At 35.8% G+C, this 19,342-nt stretch overlaps 1 protein-coding gene across 3 annotated transcripts in view; it reads left to right on the plus strand.

Annotated features, from left to right (window-relative positions):
* Positions 1 to 18,992, plus strand: part of LOC311433695 (cytochrome b5 reductase 4-like) — a 35,968-nt gene extending 16,976 nt beyond the window's left edge. For all 3 annotated transcript variants that reach the window (XM_084513109.1, XM_084513110.1, XM_084513111.1), the window contains 10 exons: positions 1,261 to 1,318; positions 1,422 to 1,515; positions 2,132 to 2,164; positions 2,845 to 2,967; positions 8,320 to 8,460; positions 8,595 to 8,747; positions 9,346 to 9,496; positions 16,218 to 16,304; positions 17,674 to 17,838; positions 18,358 to 18,992. In XM_084513109.1, the coding sequence (XP_084369235.1) occupies positions 1,261 to 1,318; positions 1,422 to 1,515; positions 2,132 to 2,164; positions 2,845 to 2,967; positions 8,320 to 8,460; positions 8,595 to 8,747; positions 9,346 to 9,496; positions 16,218 to 16,304; positions 17,674 to 17,838; positions 18,358 to 18,412 (1,060 nt within the window). In that variant the 3' untranslated portion in view covers positions 18,413 to 18,992. The remainder of the gene's footprint in view (positions 1 to 1,260; positions 1,319 to 1,421; positions 1,516 to 2,131; positions 2,165 to 2,844; positions 2,968 to 8,319; positions 8,461 to 8,594; positions 8,748 to 9,345; positions 9,497 to 16,217; positions 16,305 to 17,673; positions 17,839 to 18,357) is intronic.
* The last annotated feature ends 350 nt before the right edge of the window (positions 18,993 to 19,342 follow it).

Here is a 19,342-nt window from a genome sequence, read left to right on the forward strand (position 1 = left end):
TGACCTTACAAACAGATTGTAATGCATGTTTCTTGTCTTGCTCTAGTTTCTAACACTTTTACTGCCCTGCACTGTATATAAACTTACGGTTTATTTTCACTGGCTCCTCAACCTTACTTCTTGAGAAAACTTCTAGGAAGTAATTCCAACTGGGGTGATCATTTTTTTTTTTTTTTTGATTTATTTGTCTGTGGAAGTACAAGTTGGCATGCCTTGGAAAAGAACTTCAATTCAGGCTGGAATGCTTTAAGATGTGATAGTGCTATCCAGGTTTCTGTGATTTGCAAATGTAAAACAAAGTAAACCAAAAGAAAAAGCACTGTGATAAGTCTTGAGGTATTGTACTACTCCATTGTTCCTTGAACCCTCAAGGCTCAGTTTCTGACTTTGCATCAAAATCTCCTGTGAATGGATAATCTCTGGGCTAGTTACATGCAACCATCCCCTCTTTCTGGGTCCAAGAGGTTCAAACAGTAGGCAGAAGTAGTTAGGTAACAGGGAAGGGAAAAGACGGTAGTAATGTAGATGGGAGAAGTTACCTTGTGGTGATAGAGTTGATTTGGACCAGGACTGCAGCTTCATGATGCTGGAGTCAGGTCAGAACTGTAGATGTCATACGGTGGAGAGCCAGGTGTAAGATACCCACGTGGATGGACCCCATGAAAATGGGGAGAGAAAGGAAAAGCTTTTCTAGGTTTGAGTGGGCAAGTTACTGTGCCGAAGAGGTGCTGGAAAGCCTGGCAAGTTAAAGGTAATGCAGGCAATCAAAAAGAATGCCCTTTGACTGCTTACCTTACCCTTCATTAACTTCAATGTGTGGGTTGTTTGGGAACATGGGAATGTAGAACTTCAATTTGGGGAGACAAAGGGAATTGTGATTTTCTGATCTGTGCGTGGAATCCATAACTCTTGGAACCCTCTTTGGCAATTTAGTAATTTCATTTGAAGTCAAGGACTTTGACCATCTTTCTAAGTAGATTAATTTGTTGCAAAGAGGATGCATGTGCTTTTTAAGTAAAGCCACTGTCGTATAACTTCAACTACAATGTGATGACTATCAGGATGGGTAATTAGACTGCTTTTATATTGTCTTTTCAAAATTATTGGCTCTGGGATTACCTCTTGAAAACACAATACATAATGTATTTGGCTGGTAACTTTGTGAAAGAAACTCTGCTTGAAAACTGCTGGTTAAGCATATTTTGGTATGCTGAAAAAAATATATAATTTTCTTTCTTTCTTGTGTATTTTGTTTTACAGTTATGACTGGTTCCAAACAGATGGTTTGATCACTATTGTCGTATATACTAAGCAGAAGGTAAATGTATTTTATTAAAGAGGTGATTACAAGATCCAGTTGTGATCCAGCTTGAATTTTGGGAGAATTTAATTAAAATGCTCCTTTTCCTTGTCTATGAAAGGATATGAATGCAGAATTGGTGATAGTTGATTGTCAAGACAAAAGATTAAGGGGAGAGATCATCCTGGCTGACCACTCCTATCTTATAGAACTTGGTAGGTACAGTATCTTTGCCATTGAAAATAATGAATTTTCATTCTGCTTTACTGAAACCTTCTCATCAGACCATACGTGTTTTATATATACCAATTAACGTTTTATTCCTCTTTTATTGCAGATGACTACTTAAAAGTAGCCTAATGTCAAGGAATTACATTATTGACTAGCATTTTTGTGTTTAGTGTGTATGTAATTTCTTAACTTCCGTTTCTTATTTGATGCCCTAAGCCATATAAAATAAAATGCAGTAAGAATTTGGTGTAAAAGTTGTGCAAGATTTTCTGCAAGTGTATATTCCTGATGGTTATTAAAATGCCCTTATTCAAAAAGGGCAAGCAGAACGATTTAGAGGAGCGTAGATTGTTAGTTTCACATGAGTCATTGTGCTTTTTTTTTTTAAAAAAAAAAAAATAAAAATGCTGTTCTTAATATTAAGTATTAGGTTGCAGAAGTCACTGAGACTAATATGAAGCAAGAATGAAATGTCAGGGCCAGATAAAGATTTGTAGGGTTCTAGGCCCATTCTTCACTCAGTATTCTAGCCTTAAGCTGTATGTATATGAGGACTAGAAGGTAATGTTTTTACTTTATAATAGTTTTTCTTTATTTCAGACTTGGATCATGCGGTTCGAGAAGGCTTTGATGGTAAGTTGTCTCTTGCAACTCTTCCATATCTCTTCTAACATCAGAATATAGAACTTGAGTTTATTTTTCTGACTTATCAGATATTTCACAGTTTTTCTTACCATCAGCTTCTGACAGTGTCAACAAATTAATCCATCAAATTAAATTCTTTTTTTCATTTTGGCATTTGGGTCTGTAAAAGTAATATATTGATGGTTTTCTGATCCCTCTAAGCATCACTAACTGATAAAATAATTACAAGTTTCTTCAGTTACTTATTAGTAAACCATTCTTTGCTTAAAGTGGGATTTTCTTAAACTTATTTGTTCATTCAGATGGCCTTTAAAAGAAAGGAGTAAGTAAATAATAGCAGTTAACTATTTCCGGTAAATAAGGATTCTGAATTCATGAGCATTATTTCTGACCAGACGGGCTGTGAGTATTGTTACAATGTACTTAGTAAATATGGTCCATTCATCATACATGTTAAGCTACTGCTTGTTGTTTTAAATGCACTTTAGAACATTACACAGAAATAGCTGGAAGTGCATTTAATTTGCTATTATAATTTAATGCATGAACTCTCTGTGTCTTGAGAAATTACTGATCCTTTTAAAGTTTAATTATAATAGAGGAGTAAAATTATTTTGTTGCACAAAATGTAAGTAAAAGTAACAGTATGAAACAATTTTCTTTTGTAGTGAATATTGCTGAAAAAGTTGGCAAGGTAGAGATTATCTTAAAGAAAAAGGATAACGTTCATTGGAAAGTGCTGGGACGACCCTTGGAGAGTCATAATACGTTTATCAAACGCACAGACAGAGGTAAACAGTTTCATGGCCATGTTACCTGTTCTTTTAAGACTTCTGGGGGCAAGTTAGGCATACTTGGTTTCTCCCAAGATTTTTTGTTCCTGTAGTCATACGTCATTTCTTTCAAGAATGTTTTCTGGTCTTGTTGAAAGCTGCTCAGGTATTCGCCTTGAACAGATTCAGGATAGAAGCCTCTTTTTATCTTTTTTTCCCCCAGTTTGATTTGTTTGTTTTGTCCCACAGTAGAATTGGAGGTCTTTCAGGTTTGCTGGAAGATTGGGAGAACCTAATGGGGGAAGGTGAAAACTGCTTGAGAGTTGTTGACATCTCATGGTTGGCTTTGTGCTTAATATCCCTTCTTTCATATGAAAACCTCATTAGACCCTGAGGAGATGGTGCACAGCCTGGTGTCAATCAATGTAGCAGTAACTGTAGCAAAAGAACAAAAAACCTTGCTTCCAACTGTTACTACAGATGCATTTTTAATGCTGTAATGTTGTTCCAGCAGCCTGCATCTTTGTACCTTGCCCTATGCTTAAATGAGGCACTTGAAGCCAGCTCTGAATAAGCTACTGTGTTTGTATGAATACATTTTGTGGTAACAGAATAGTATGAACATGAGGCAGCATTCAAATGCATTACCCTGATCTCTGTGATTCATTTTTTTACAGCTAAATTAGGAATTTCTACACAATTATATAATACAAAGATGTTCCTGATGTTATTGCAACTTCCATGTTTCTCAAAAGCTCTCTTGGCCCTCTGCCTGCTTTCTGACTTCAGTCTGCCCTATGTGTAAGAGCAAAGCTTTACATTTTAAGAGCTAATTAAATGTTGATCACTGTGTTGTATACCTCTTACTGTCTCTTATTTAAGGTAATTAGGCCTTTAAAGTTGAGAGATTACAGTAGTCCAAAAAGGAAGACTGTATAAAAGCACCTCTCCTAGGTACTAGCTTAGGTTATTTATATGCAGGTTGTAGTTTTGCTTATGAGTGTTTCAGAAACTGTTGAGTTATCCACTTTAACATTAGAATTTTCAGTGTTCAAAACAAGGAATATACCAGAAGGTTTATAGAAACAGAATGTTCAGTCTTAAGCACTTCTCATTTATTCCATCTCTGCACTTTCAGCTCAGCCATAATAATTAAGACCATACGATGCAAACAGGAGCCTCCAACATCTACGTTTGCCTAACTTCTGTGTGTATAATCCAGTCTTAAATAGGCCCTCCTAGTTAGTGCTTATAATTGTGCCCCCTTGTCTCTAAACTGTAAGGGTTTCAGTTTTGATTCCACTTCTATGGGAGCAAAATAGTGTTAAATGTAGAGAAATGCCTCTTACACTGAGAGCATAGAAATAGTAATTAACAACTCTAGATTTTTTTTTTTTTCCTATCTTTACTGGATGTAAAATTTTGGTTTTGTATACAAAACTACTTTTTCTGAAGTATAGAAACTTTATCCTGGAGCTAAAATAGTGTAGACTTCCAGCGTGGTAAGTAATTCTGACCTCATAAGTGAAGTAATGCGTTTTTATATGGAGTTAAACAGGTCTTTGAAGAGAAGTTTGGATTTTCTTTAATAAACTGCAGGAACGGTTAGTATGAAGTGTGTTGTAGATACAGAGGTTCTCCTTAATGCTACTACAGCTTAGTATGGTTTATTTTGCATTCTGGGAAAGTCATATTATCAGAGTTAAACACATGCGGCTTGACTATTTACCTATGCCCAGGTTAGGAGCACTTTTAATACATAATGTTATGTCAAGAAGTACTGGGAACCATAGAATGGCTTGGGTTGGGAGGGACCTTAAAGATCATCTGGTTCCAACCCCCTGCCATGGGCAGGGGCACCTCCCACCAGACCAGGTTGCTCAAAGCCCCATCCAACCTGGCTTTGAACACCTTCAGTGATGGGGCATCCACATGCCCCAGTGCATCACCACCTTCTGAGTGAAGAATTTCCTCCTAAACACTGCAGTAAGATAACATAAATGCATATGATGCTGACCAGAGTCCAATTTACTATATATTCAGAGCCACTTACGCCAGTCCAGTGCATAATTGTGAAATAGCTGAGAAAGGTCTGGAAGGATTGTATAAAAGGACAGAGGAAGGATGTACTAGTTTAGTAAAAAGCTGTACTTATGTGATGTATCTATCAGCTGCTATATAAAACACAAGCATTAAAAAATCTGTGCCATAAATGAAGTAACTTATCCTTATTCTGTTGGGAAGAGTTCCTCAAATTTTGTCGTGGCTGAGGAGAGCAGGTGGAACAACTGCTGTGAGGTATATAGTGACTTTGTGTGGCATGTCTGTACCGAACTCTGCAGACACGTGCCTCTTCTAGGCAAGGAGGCAGGCTAGAGCAACAGAAGCAGCACTGGTGTTGAAGTAGGGCCTTGAGATCTGCTTTGCTTCCAAGACCTGAGCTGTCTAGTTAAAGCTGTTTTATAGCTTTATATCTGGCATTTTTGTGCTGCAGTATGTGTATGGTTGCACAGATGATTGCGTTAAATATTCCGTTTTTCTTTTCACTCAAGTTTACGTATTTTCTACTACTTTCTCTCAGCATGCCCATTTACTTCCCTTGAGTGTGAGAGTCTTGCTTAAAGACAATATAACTGATAACGTGTAAATTCTTTCACTGCTTAAAAGCATCTGAAAATCTGGAAGCAAATCGAAAAGTAGTTGCATTAATTTATTTAACATGTGTTATTTCAGTTTTATTCAGCTTGTGTAGGTTCATAGTTCTTTTGATAAGTTACTGATGTTCTAATAAAAGTAGTAATTTTATTCAGAATATTTCCACACTTCCAGTTGTGTTAATAGATCTCATGTCATGTGTGTGAATCAAGGTGCTGTAGTTACTGATTCCAGCAGAGGAAGATGTTCAGCAAAGAGTGACATCTCTAACCTGATGTCTTGATCTTTAAGAGAACAGAATGAACTATTCTTTTGTAAACATGTCCGTGAAAACAAAATCTTATTGAAGGACTCCAGATGGGCAAACACTGGTACTGAATTAATTCTTTCGTCCTTTTGACTGGCTTAGGAGTAAATGAATGGTCCAACCTCTGCAATGCAGCTTTCAAGCCTGGAATCCCTCAGCTTTGAAGAGCTCTTATGGCCATACACAGAAAACTATTTCTGAAAACTAAAGTGTTTAGGATTTTGCTGGAAAAGTTTAACAGTGTCAGTAAGTAGTATAGTTAAGCAAAAGATATAATTAGAGAAGATCTGGTGCTGTGACATTGACACTCAATATCTGCACAATCCTGGAAAGCCTGATGAAGCCTAACATCCTACTTTGAAAACCAGAAGTTGCTGCTATGCACTTGCATCATGCTACAAAATTGTGAGAGCAGTGCCTTTTCCTTATGTGTAATAGCAAATCCTAGGTAAAAAATCCCATCTGCCAGTAAACTTGGCTTCATGTGTAGCTAAAAGCAACTGTTCTCCAGCTTGCTATCAGATGCTGGTGTTGTGAAAGGCTTTTACACATTGCCAAGTGTTTTTGCTTGTGACTCAAAATTAGTGGTCCCAATAAAATTTGTTTTAATACAGTAAAGAACACAACCTAAACAAGGAGTTTACTCAGTCCTAGAAAGGTCAGAATTTTCAGAAGTCAGATCAAGTGACTTAGGACAGAAGTTCTGTATGGAAAATTAGAAATGGGGAGGTAAAGGTTAGTTTGTTACATATAGAAATAGTTGGAATCCGTCAGATCAGAAAGGTCAAGAAATGGTGAATCAGTTGATGAATCAGTTTTTTAACCTCTCTCTTTATCTCTCCCTCTCCTTACAAATATCTGGAACAATACTAGCTGATGCATACTGTGGGATATGCTGCCAACCACCCATATCCTTTCACATAATTCATAAGTCTGAAGATTTGACAGCAATCTGAGCTTACATTATGCTAAAGTGTGCTCCACTGTATGTTATTTGTGTACTGTAAAAGACACGGTATACAAATATAATATACAAAATATATACTTAGCAATCTTAGTATATAGTTTTTCAAAAGAATGATAGAAGAACAAATTACAACAAACATTTTATAAAATTTCTTTTATACCTGGAGAGCTGCTGCTGTTTTGCTATACATCAAGATTGGTATAAAATTGTATTACTGCCTTTCATTTTTCAGGGCAATTCTTTTGGTACATCTGAAAGGTTTGCTCATTGAAAATAAGCAAGTTTGTAGGATGTTAGATGAAAGATGATGAGTATTGCTAACTGAGTATTGCAGTTAAGAAATATCTCGCTGTGTTTGCCTTCACAAACAGCTGTGTCGACAGAAGTTTGTCCTTTACATATGACCTTGTAATTGGTTTAAGTCAGCATATGAACGTATAACTGGAGTTCATCATTTCTGCTTAGCTAAAAGGCAACAAATCCTGTCCAAAATATTGGTGATGCTGAAGTGTGCTTTGCCTATATAGGCACGTATGTTAGTTTTATCTTATGTCAAGTGTAAGCATTTAAGCATTGGTATTGTGTACCTAAAAACTGTGCAAAGCTCTTAGCTAATAAATGCTGCTAGGCTGTTAGACTTGTGTATCTAAAGGTGAAGAGGCTCCACTTGAATGTGGACACTTGAATTTTTAAACTCTCATCAGTAATTAAGTTTCTGCTGTAACCTGTTTTGCATTTTGAGCAGCATGGTAGAAATTTCTGTGTGTGTTCTGAATTGACAAGGTGTTCTGTGGCACTAACGATACGGTTATTGTAAGCAGAACAAGCTAGGGTAGTAGCTGATGAAACCATTCTGAAAGATACTCTTTGGTCAATATATACCATCTTTCTGCAGGAACTGTGAAGATACTTCCCTATTGGTAGCCATGTCAGAAATACTGGCAGTGTTAACAGAAGTGAAACCGCAACAGTGCAGGGTAGTCAGCGGAATAAATACCCAGGGTGTTGGGTGGGTTTAGGTAGTCTGCTAGTGAAGACAGTGGTGCTGTGCCTCACTTTCTTCTCATTTGCATCACCCAAACTGTTTTTAATCTGCATATGACTTCATGCTGAAGTCCTACTGTGAATTAAGCGTAGATACAACGTGGTACAAGTGGTTCTGCTTTCTGCTAGTATTTGGTGTTTTTTTCTACTTCTTAGCCAATGCTAACTAGTTACGTGCAGATTCGGTCTGTAAAGTGCCTAACATGAGGCACCTACAGGTGATTCCTGAGCCTAAAATTAGAAAAGTTATTTAGAAAAAGTAATGATACAAGAAGCATCTGTAGTCTTTTTAGAACAGTATATAGTGAAATACATGGCTTTTTCTCTCATTAAAATATGTGTGAGAATAGAAAGACACAGTCTGAGGCTTAAGTAACAAGTAAAACCTTATTTTTAGGACTGTTCTACAGGAAATGCAAGCTGGTTTCTAAGACAGAAGTTACCCACGACACCAAGCTCTTCTGCTTAATGTTGCCTAAGAGCACCCATCTACAAGTTCCCACTGGACAACATGTTTACCTCAAACAAGTCATTGCAGGTAAGAAAAATTCAGAACGTGACCATGGATATATTAACTTAAATTTCTATTTTGAGCCTATATAGTTTGCATTAAATTTGCTGGATATAGACTACTTTTCGTATTCTTCAGTTACATTTTTGTCTTTTGTTTAGGGACAGAAGTAGTGAAACCGTACACGCCTATATTGCCTTCTTTAACGCTGGATTTCAAACAACCATCTTGCCATGATGGTGCACATATATATTTAATGATCAAAATTTATTCCTGTGGACTGTTCACACAGGCACTTGACCATCTACAAATTGGTGAGTGTATAGTTTGGGGGGATTTGTTCTTGGTTTTGCAGCAATAATTTTATCTTTTCAGATTCACTGTCTGGGTATTGTGATGTTCTTACTGCTTACCTGCTATTAAACTGGGGCATGCTTAATAACTCTTTTTAAGACCTATTCTCCATGCCCCAAATGTACAGGCTTATCCTCAGTGTAACTAGGAACCGTCCATTACATAACATTCTCTGGACTGATCTTCTAAATATGTTCATTTTGTATTTGAGTAGTTATACTCTTAGAAAATCTCATCGTATTTTTAATTAAAGAAACTAGTTCTGTTTTTTTTAGACTTCAGACATGCTTCCTTTTTTGTTTCAGATATAAGGAAGATTTTTAACAATGACTTCACAAATGTTTATGTACTCGTATAATGTAAAATCTATCAAAACAAGACATCTTAATTGAACATCTGTTCCTTTAACAAAAATGATCCATATTTGATATGTATGATAGCTTTCTGTAAAGAACCCTAATGCTAAAACAATGGAATATAAAGGGATCTTTTAAAAATCAGAATGCTAGTTAGTTTGTTCATCTCATTAAGATTTACCATTCTCTTTTGACTATATAGGGGACTACATTTCTGTAAGCAGTCCTGAAGGTAACTTCAAGAAGTCACAAGTTCAAACTTCAGAAGACCTCTTTTTGCTGGCAGCAGGCACAGGCTTCACACCAATGGTTAAACTGCTGAATTTTGCTCTGACTGAAGTTAGTTGTCTCCGGTATGTACATATCTTATGATTTAGCACCAGGCTACTGTAATTTATAAGAAGAATGAGATGAAATGTGAGAGGCAAACTTCAGTATTAATAAAACAATTAAAAAAAAAAAAAAGCATGAAAGTATTTTTCTTTTTTATGCCAAAAGCTGGAATGCTTTAGGGAATGCTCTGTCAGAGTCTTTGGGAACTAGCACGTTTGGTTATTGGCTACTGTCAACAAAAGGGGTTGATTTGCATTTTGGATTTTAGTTATAATATAAAGGAGTTCATCAAGTAGAAAATCTGATTTCTTTTTTAAAACTAGTTTTACATTTGAGTGCTTTCTGATGTTGAAAGTTGCGATGTAGGTATTGTTTTCTGATTGAGAAGATTTATGGTTGTTTAGTTATGGCTTCTGTTTAACCTTTCAGAATACCTTTCATACATTTATATTGTTTTCACCTGGTAAGCAATAGTAACATATTTTTACTGGAATAGTTCCAGTTTTCACCAAAGTGCAATTTATGTAAGCATGGGATTAAGCTTATTCAGATGCAGAAAAACATGAGTATTGGAGATCTGTTCTGTATGCTGCTCATAAAATCTCCAAAAGGAAACAATACTTTTCAGTATTCTTTATATGAATACTTTTCAGTATTCAGTATTCACTTTGCTGAAGTGAACTTGTTCTTTTGGCCACTTAAGTCCTTCAGAACCCCAGAACTAGTACTTCTTCTTGACACGATTGTCCATGTGTATGCTGAATGTACACTTCTGTGTGGTCTTGCTTGGCAAATCCTAGTCTTTGCCGTATGTGGAGAGAACATACTCGTGCCTTCTTCTAGAGTGTGTTGTCAAAAGTACATTTCTACAATATCATTCCTTTCATTGGTTTAGGCAAATCTTGCTACAATTTCACTGCATCAGTCAAACTTTTTATTTTGTTTAGTCATAGTTGTTCTCTATTTGATATCAGTTCTCAAAATTGTTTCTTTTTGATTTATGGTTTTGTTGTTTTGGAAACCTGGCCCTTTAAAGTCTTCCATATGTATCTTTCTTCAGGTATTGCTCCATCTGTTTTCATTCACGCATGTATTTGATTGTTTTCTTTGTTTGTCACACTTTGTTTTCTTTGGGAGCCAGGAGAGTAACTATTAAACCTACCATTGCTGAGGCTTCAAACTTGGAGAGCAACTGCTAGCTGGCTCTATTTCTTTTGCTTGTCTGTCTCCTGTCTAATGCCACTCTGGAAGTTTCTGCTTCTCATCCTTTGTGCTCAAACCAAAAAAGGACACCGGAGCATAAATTTACTATCTACTTCATTAACTGAAGCATGAGTTGAGACACAGATCCCTTTCTGTGCCTGAAGTCCTCATTGGCCTGTGACTTAAGTCCATTGGCTTCAAGAGATGACTCTGAGGAAGTCCAGAGATACAGTAAAGCAAATACAGCGAACAGCTGGAGAGATCTGAACTGCTCTCGTGTTTGAAGCCTGGGACAAGTGGTCACAGAAATCTTTGAAATAAGAAACGTTGTCATAAGAAGGTTGCAAAACTGGAGCAATAATACATGCAACTGAGCATCCACCTGATCAGTTAACACAAGACTTGGTTGCATCGTTTCTAATATTCCTCCAGGCTCCGTTGTGAACAAATGGACCCAGTGCTTCACTCAGAAATTACCAGCCTTTTCTGAATTGCAGCTTTGGAAACCCTTCTGCATTTTTAACCTCTCCCACAAGATCAGCATGCTGATCCTTCCATATTTAGTAACAGTTTTGTGTTCTTCTTCCTTTGTTTTACCTATCAGTGTCTCTTACCCACTTGGGGATTGCTAGAGTTTTCAAGACTTGGAGCAATTAGTTGAAAAGTGTCCCTCAGTGGGCAGGAATCCCTTTGGAACCAGGCTGCTGGATAAGTCTTCTATACTTTCAAACTACACAGAGGTTTTGTGTTAGTTACTAACTTCTAAAAAAAGACCAAGTTGTACATGAAGTGGTAGTCCAGTATTGTTAAGTATCTTTACTATGTAACCACAGAGAAACTGAGGCAGGCCACCTCTTCTTTTAATAGTATCTCTGCTCAAGTTTTCTCACCCTTTCTTTTGCCATTTAGTTTCTACATGCCACTTGATTATGTTTTACAAAAACATGTAACTGTATGTAACTGTAAACACTTCCTCCTGTTTTCAGCAGGAAACTCCAACTTCATTTGGCTTGAACTTTCACTGTAGACATACATCTAGGTAATGGATGAAATTTTGAGTAGTGATGGCATTTTGTTTTCTGGTAATTTTGAGATTTCCTCAGCTTTTCAAATCCTTAGGTACAGTTCTCAGTCCCATTTTCAGTAAATAACAAACTGTGCTATGGTTTGATGTGAGACAGACACTAGCACTCTCTATTAGAGTTCAACCATTTCTGCAGCACCTATTAGGACAATGTTTTTTCTTGAGAGGAGAAAAATGTGTTAAGATAAAAATAAGCTGGGAAAACTAGGAGCCTAAATTAAAAATACTCAGATTTAGATCAGTTAGCATAGTTTAGTTTTTTGAGATATGACCATGCTGGCATTTTGAATTTGGATTTTGATTATGTTCAAGCAGACCCACAAGCAATTCTCTTGTGTGAATAAATGCAGGGTATACAAGAGATTGTTGCTTGTGTTGGGTGTGGTCTCTCAACACAAGCAGGTTTTTTTTTTTGCTCTCTAAAAAACCTGAGCAACATGAATTCTAAAAGAATGCTTTGCCGTGTGTGTCTTTCTTTAAACTGTAATGTAAACTGAAATGTGATAGTGAGTGTAAAAAGTCCTAACTGAGGACAGTGTGCCATAGCTCAGCTTTAAAAGGAAATGCAAAGAATTACTCATAGGGGCATGTTTTGAAAGAGATGAGCTCTGTTTGCATTGCTTTTAGCAATGCTTTACCTCCAGCATCATGCTTTGCAGATTTTCTTAACAGATTACATTTTTGTCAATGTGAACTGTTGTAGTTTGGGAGATTACAGAAATGGAAAATATGCCTGACCTTTAATTTTCTTTAAAGCTGTTGCAGGGGACAGTTTTAGAGACTTGCTACTGTTTTCTGTGTCTTTGAATTCAGACTCTCATAATAGGTATTAATTTGTAATACAGGGTTTTATTCAATATAAACAGAGGATGTTTTGGCTCATTATGTCTTCATGAAGCACATTTTGAAAGAGTATAAAGGGTTTAAATTGGAGGCCAGTCTTCTTAGTAAAACTAAAAAGGATTACGTGGACTGCAATAATCTGTTTGTAGAAAAGAATCTAAAAGCATACTTTATTCTTGTATTGCTATTGTCCAGTAATTACACGTAATCCTCTTTTGTGAGGACAGAGAGTATGTGCTGTTTGCCTACAAGGCTCTTCCAAAGCATCGTTTATTGTCAGTAGCAAACGATACAGGGCTGCCTGGCTTTGTGAAATAAATTTATCATCTGACAAAATGCTTGGGAAATACTACAGAGTGAATTCAGATTTTTTTAATTTTTTTTTTTTTTTTTACCTTCTTGAGTGGAAAACTAGCATGTGAGGTAAATATAACATGAAAGTAAAACCAAGGACAGAAAAACCAGTAGCAGAAGATGCAAATCTTGACATTTTGTCCATCACCAGAATAAACACGGTAGGTAATGTGTGTGAAAGACTTCTACAGCACAGACAGTGCTCATATCTACTCTGTCATTGAAGGATGACCAGAAGTGCTTATTTTAACTCTCTTCAGCATGATTTCTTGGGAACTCAGTACTAGCAGTTAGTTCAGGCTGCAGCAGCATGTTTTCTTACTACTTTCTTACTAGTCAAAGTAAATGTTTTTTTTTCTTTTCACCTTGGAGGCTTGTTAGGCGTTATAAACAATGTAAATGTATATTAAACATATATAAAAAATGTAAATGTAATTTTCATCAAAAATTATCTTACTGTAAAAAGTAACAATTGCCATAGCTTTGGATTGCATATGCTGGAACACAAATTACAGAAAGAAAGGTGAGGAAGGATCTGAATAATGACTTAATGGTCACCTCAGCTGCAGAAGCAGTTTCTGTCTAGTTCTAGGCCAGTGGTAACAGGACCTCTGAGGTAGTGCTGCTAATGTTGGAGAACCTACAGCTTCCCTAAGAAGCGTTTTTTAATGACATTACTATCTTGCATCATTGGATTTCCATTCTTACTGCCTAGCCTACGTCTCCCTATAATTTTTTAAGTCTGTTATTGTCTACGGTAAATATGGAAAGCAATTTATTATTTTCCTGACTGCAATATCTTTTTGTGTATGAAGCCATAATGATCTTTATTCATCTTGTTTTTTTCTCTTAAAGGTCAAATTGTATTTGGCTGAAGTATTCATTTTAACGAGTATCTATGCAGCTTCTTTTCCTATTTAAGGTGACACTTTTGCTCCTTTTTACTTGTGGTGTATTACCACAATCAAGTGGATATATGTTTCTTAAAAAAGGCTGAAGCACAGAGGCACTAAACACTAGTTAGAGGGCTAACGCTCTTCTCAACTACATACAGAATGCTAGTAGGCCATACATAATTCTCTTTGATATTTGTATCTAGTTTTGTCTCCAGTTTTTCATTCCTAAATTACCACAGTGTTTTTATATTCCTTATAAATACAACGTTCAACTTTGAACACCCTTCTTTTTTGTTGTTGTTGTTTTGTAGCTTTTGATTTTGTAGCTTTTTTTTTTTTTTACCTTCTCTTATTCCTCTGTGTTAAAATCATGGATGGATCATTTTTACTCCTCTTCCTACATAACTTTCTGTAAGACATTACATACCTTTTTTTTTTTTTTTAAAAAAAAAAAAAAAAAAGTTTATTGAAATCTGCATCCCTTGAAGTTGGCAGTATGTTAGATTCTTCCCATCTACTTTCAAAAGACTGAAAGTTCCTCTTTTTTTTCTTTTTTCTTTTTTTTTTAAATCCAAAGTTCTGTCGTCATTATCTCAGATAGCTCTTCTGTAACGGTGTGTATTGTATCAGAATCTCTACATGTTCCTTTTAGCTGTTTTTTCTCTCTTTTGTAGCAAAATTATGATTAGTTCATTCCACGTCTTTGGGTTCTCTTTATAATGCTTACTGAGCAGTACTGCACCAAATAAATGTATATACAATGAATGGGGAGTTTCAGTAGGGGTGTCCCAAGGCATTATTCCTCAAATAACCCAACCTCTACCTTAATGCTCAAGGACTAAATTTCACGTCTTTCCATGCTTGTTTTTGGTAACTCTTTTCCCCACCTGAGTAGTACTTGATGCTGTAGTGCACCATGCCAGCTTTGACAGCATTACATTCTTGAAGTGAGCTTTATTATCTGTGTTTTCAGGGCAGTGGGCCCTGGGAAGCATGTAAAGAAGTTGGATTTTTGGCACAGGCTAGCTTCTGAATAAGTGATTTTAGCATTTAAAGATGCATTATGGCTAATCTGGGGATGGTATGTTCTATACCAGGGAAGTTTTCCAAAGCTTGTATATTGTAAATTATTTAGAGTTGTATTGTATGGGAAACTTCTCTCGATAACACAGTTGATATTGTGTATTATGTGCTACTGTAATACCTCAGTATTTTATTTTTTGGCAGCTGAAAAAGAATGTTGTACTCGTAAGTAAGGGCTGTGTGGTGAGAAGGGCCAACAGGCTTAGCTGAGCCTCAGTGGTGTCCCCGACAGATACCCCTGTGGTTCTGCATGCATTTCTGCACTTGGGATCTTAGTGCTCTTGATTCCTGCAAGTACAATGCTGAATTTACTGCTTCTGCAACCACAGCAAAAGGCACTCTACTCAGAGCTGTGCCCCAGCAAAAGAAACAACAGTAACTTAAAGCCCTGTGGGATACAGTTTGGGAACTGCTTGCATTCAACAGCAGATCATCTGTATTGTATCAGTTGTATGCTGGGCATTAGTCTGGCATTAGCAAAAAAGGAGAAATTAGGTTTATGTAGCTTTATCAAGTGGTGTAAATTATACTTTGTATAGTTTGTCTCTTTGCATTTTACCTTCATGGTAGCATAAAAATCTGAAAAGATAATAGCACTCACCTTAATAGCAAAATTAACTACTTATTAATAGCAAAATTAACTACTTGGCAAATATAAGGCTTATAAATAGTAGATTTCAATGAAAATAGGTTTTATAAATTAGCAAATAACATCTGAATAAGATAATCTGGTACAGAACTGCAGTTTTCTCTTCAAATTGGTAAGCTAGGTTTCTCTTACTACTTCTATATGCTTAATTCTGTCTTTAGGAATTTAATATTGACATAAGCTTCTTGACATGCCACTTCTCCATAAGCTGGGGTACATAATATAAAAAGCGTGTACAGAGTTCATAAACCAGCTGTTAATTGCAGTTGTAGTGCTCAGGCAATATCAAGAAACCATTACATAAAACTTGACAAATAAATATATTGTATTCTCAGTCAGGCCTTAGTAACTTTAAGAGATTTTATTTTTCTTGGAGTAGTAGTTCCTGAAGTAGAGGTTGCAATCACAGACAGGGTTGTGGCATTTAGAAGAGAGGTCACAAGTTCAACAGCTTTCATGTACAACAAGAAATTTATAGTGGGTTAGAAGCAAAAAAAATTGAGAATTGAATAGTTACATAGTCGTTGTTGTAAAAGTCTTCTGTATAATCCCGTAACTTCTGATTCTTTAACATGTGTTTCAAATGCAGAAACAACCTACAATTAAATTTTTATTTATTTCTTTTTAAGGACAGTCAAGTTGATCTTCTTCAACAAAAAGGAAGATGACATACTTTGGAGAAACCAACTGGAGGAATTAGCTCTTAAAGATAAAAGGTATTTACAATCCTTGTGCAGAACAACTTGTATCATCCCAATGTTCAGGAGAACAAACCTTGAGGCATGTAGTAACTGTACAGCTCTGGCACAAGGATAGATCCTGCTTCTGGAAACTTTCAGCTAGAATTTAATGAGACGTAGGGATTGGAAGGAGATTTGGTTATATATGCCACAGATATAAGCAGGGTATGTCATCATTCTGGTAAGCAAAGAGTTTGTTTGATGACAGTGTTTAATAGATGTTTATTGAAGATGGAGTGTTAGATGAGATGATAGCTAAGATTAGCTGAGAAGCATTTAGAAGGTGAAGAAAATTAGCCTTAGTGATAGAAAATAGAGATATGCAAAGAGGAGGATGGAAACAGTAGACATGGATCGTCTACCTTGGGAAGAGAATTTTGAATTTACTGAGAAGTCTTGAAAAGTCTTTGGTGTCACTTGGTTGCAAAAATGCTTATCTAGAAATTCAAAATTCAGATTAGGCCCTACCTTTATTTTTTCTTGCTGTTACTTTTCTAAGTTACAAAGTAATTATGGGTTAAAATGCACTAGCGCATACGTAATGTTAGCTTTATTTACCAGACCGTAGTTCTGTCAGGAGATGTAGGATTTTTTTTTTTCAGGTTGCTTTTTAATTTCAATACCCTTGCTTTTATGACTAGCTAAATTATCAATGCCTAGATATTAGGTGACAGAAGTATGTTTTGTTCATGCTTGATTAATTCTTAGCTGAAATTGTATGAACAAACAAGTTTACATTGTTCCTTCCTAGCATTGATGTGAAAAATCAGTATTATTTCAAACATAGTGATGTCTGGCACCTTCAAAGCTTCATAGTCTAGACCCTGCAAATTTACATCAAAATCCCTTTCTCCCTTTCAATAGGAGCCTTAGATACACAAGTGCTTGTTTTTCACTCAATAACTACTCTTAGTGGATTTTTGAAGCTAGTTAGAGTATTTTCTCATTAATGAAATTGTGCTGACATTTTCACAAGTTTGACTAAGCATTCTTATCTCCCTGTTGATGTATTGAGCTACACCAACATTTGTATAAGTAAATAATGGAAAAACAAAATCTGTGCTTTAGTATCTTGAGTGATACCAGCTTTTTTTTTATTTTAAGGTGGAATACACAACTGGAATTTTTTGGAGGATTGCGTTTAATAATTAAATACCCAATATTGGAGGTGATTTGATTGACCTAATTGGTAGGAACAACTAAATGTGTGTGAGAACTGATACTGCACAGTGGGAGTAGAGCACAACAAGAAAATAAACCTAGAAAACATCAATGTTTTCTAATATCTTGTATAGCAGATTTCTAATCAAAGGCGATGTTTCTGAAATACTCTTCTGCTTTCCAGGTTTGAGGTTCAATTTGTTCTTTCAGAACCAACGAAGGACTGGGGTGGTAAACAGGGGAAGATTTCTTTATCCCTTCTCTCTGAGTGTGTGAAAAGAAGCAGAAAAGACTCCAAAGTGCTTATCTGCATCTGTGGCCCAACACCTTTTACAGAACAGGGAGTAGAGTGAGTATTTTAGATGATGAATTAGAGAACGATTAATTTTTTTTAATTCGATCACCTAAACAACCAAAATGTTTCTGACTTGGAAGTTTTTCAAAAATGTCTCTTTTGCTGTGTAGGTTTTAGCTTAACAAATTGAGTTACTAAAATTCAAAGCTGCTGTTCTATCACAAGCAGTTCTCTTGATTTTTGTTAATGCATTTAGTTACATCTGTACCCAATGCTTTCATTATATGTCATATATTTAAGGATAAAGGGCTCTTAACTTTTTCTTGACCGGTTTCGAAATATTGAACCAAATTGATGTCACTTACATTTCTGCAGTACTACTGCAGAATTTGTGGATTTAATGGAGGATGGATTTGTCCAATAATCATTTTCTTTTGAGAAATCTGAGATACTTGATTGTGCACGTCTGAATAAAGACAAGATAGTGCTAAATAGCTGCAGTACTTCATCAGTGTCTGTGGTGTGTTTTGGGTTCCAAATACTGATCTTACAAATTTACTTTGTGACTTTCAGGTGTCTGAGGGATCTTGGATACTCCCAAGAAGAGATGCACGCTTTTACTGCATAAAACCATATGAGGATATCAATGTCTGTTTGTACCATACAATCTTTATTTATTTATCTTCATGAATTTAAATAAGTGAGAAGCAATTTTGTAAAGACTTGAAATTTCACTCTTGGTACCAAACTGTTTCTTGGAGGAAATACATCTTCGGAAAAAAAATTTTATACTGTGTTTTATCTTGTCTTTGTAAATATTTTTGCTAATACTTTAGTCATCCAGGATGTTAATTTATTGTAGAGGAAAACAGAAGTGTATAGCATACATTATGTAAGGTATTTCATGTTGTTTGTCTGTGAATATTCTTAAATCTATTGCAAGCACTGATTTAGGTTTTTGACCTGAAAAGCTTATTATTTCTTACTGTAAAAAGTCTGCAGAGCAATACTTTCCAAATTTATACATTGCACTGTAACTCAGGTAACCAGTTATTAAAAAATGTTCATTTTCATCTGAAATCTCTATTTGACTTGCAGGTGATACAATTATGTTTTCTGGCTTTGTAAACAAAGAACAACAGTAACTTTGGTTAAAACAGAAAAAAAAATTATCTCAGATATTAATAAAAAAAAATTATGTTACAAAATGTATTTTTCTAAATTTTCTTTATTTTCAGTTTATAATGTGATACAGAAGGATTTTCAGAAGCTTAGGACACCAACCGAGAACTTATTACAGCAGTACAATCTTGGTCTGCCATGAAGTTTTCTATGTGGCCACATTGATATTATTCATCACTTACCCTGAGCTGTTCTGAGGGTAAAAGTAAGATAGCCTGTGGCCTACAGACACCATGGTAAGGACCATGGAAGTACCTAAAAATAACTTTACAGGTTACAGTGTTATTAAACATACTGTAGTGAAAGAAACCCATAGATTCTAATACCGTTATTGAAAGTATGTCATGAGCCTGTAATTTGCTGTCAAATAACAGTT

This window comes from Aythya ferina, assembly GCF_964211825.1.
Source record: "Aythya ferina genome assembly, chromosome: 3".
Classification (NCBI taxonomy): domain Eukaryota; kingdom Metazoa; phylum Chordata; class Aves; order Anseriformes; family Anatidae; genus Aythya; species Aythya ferina.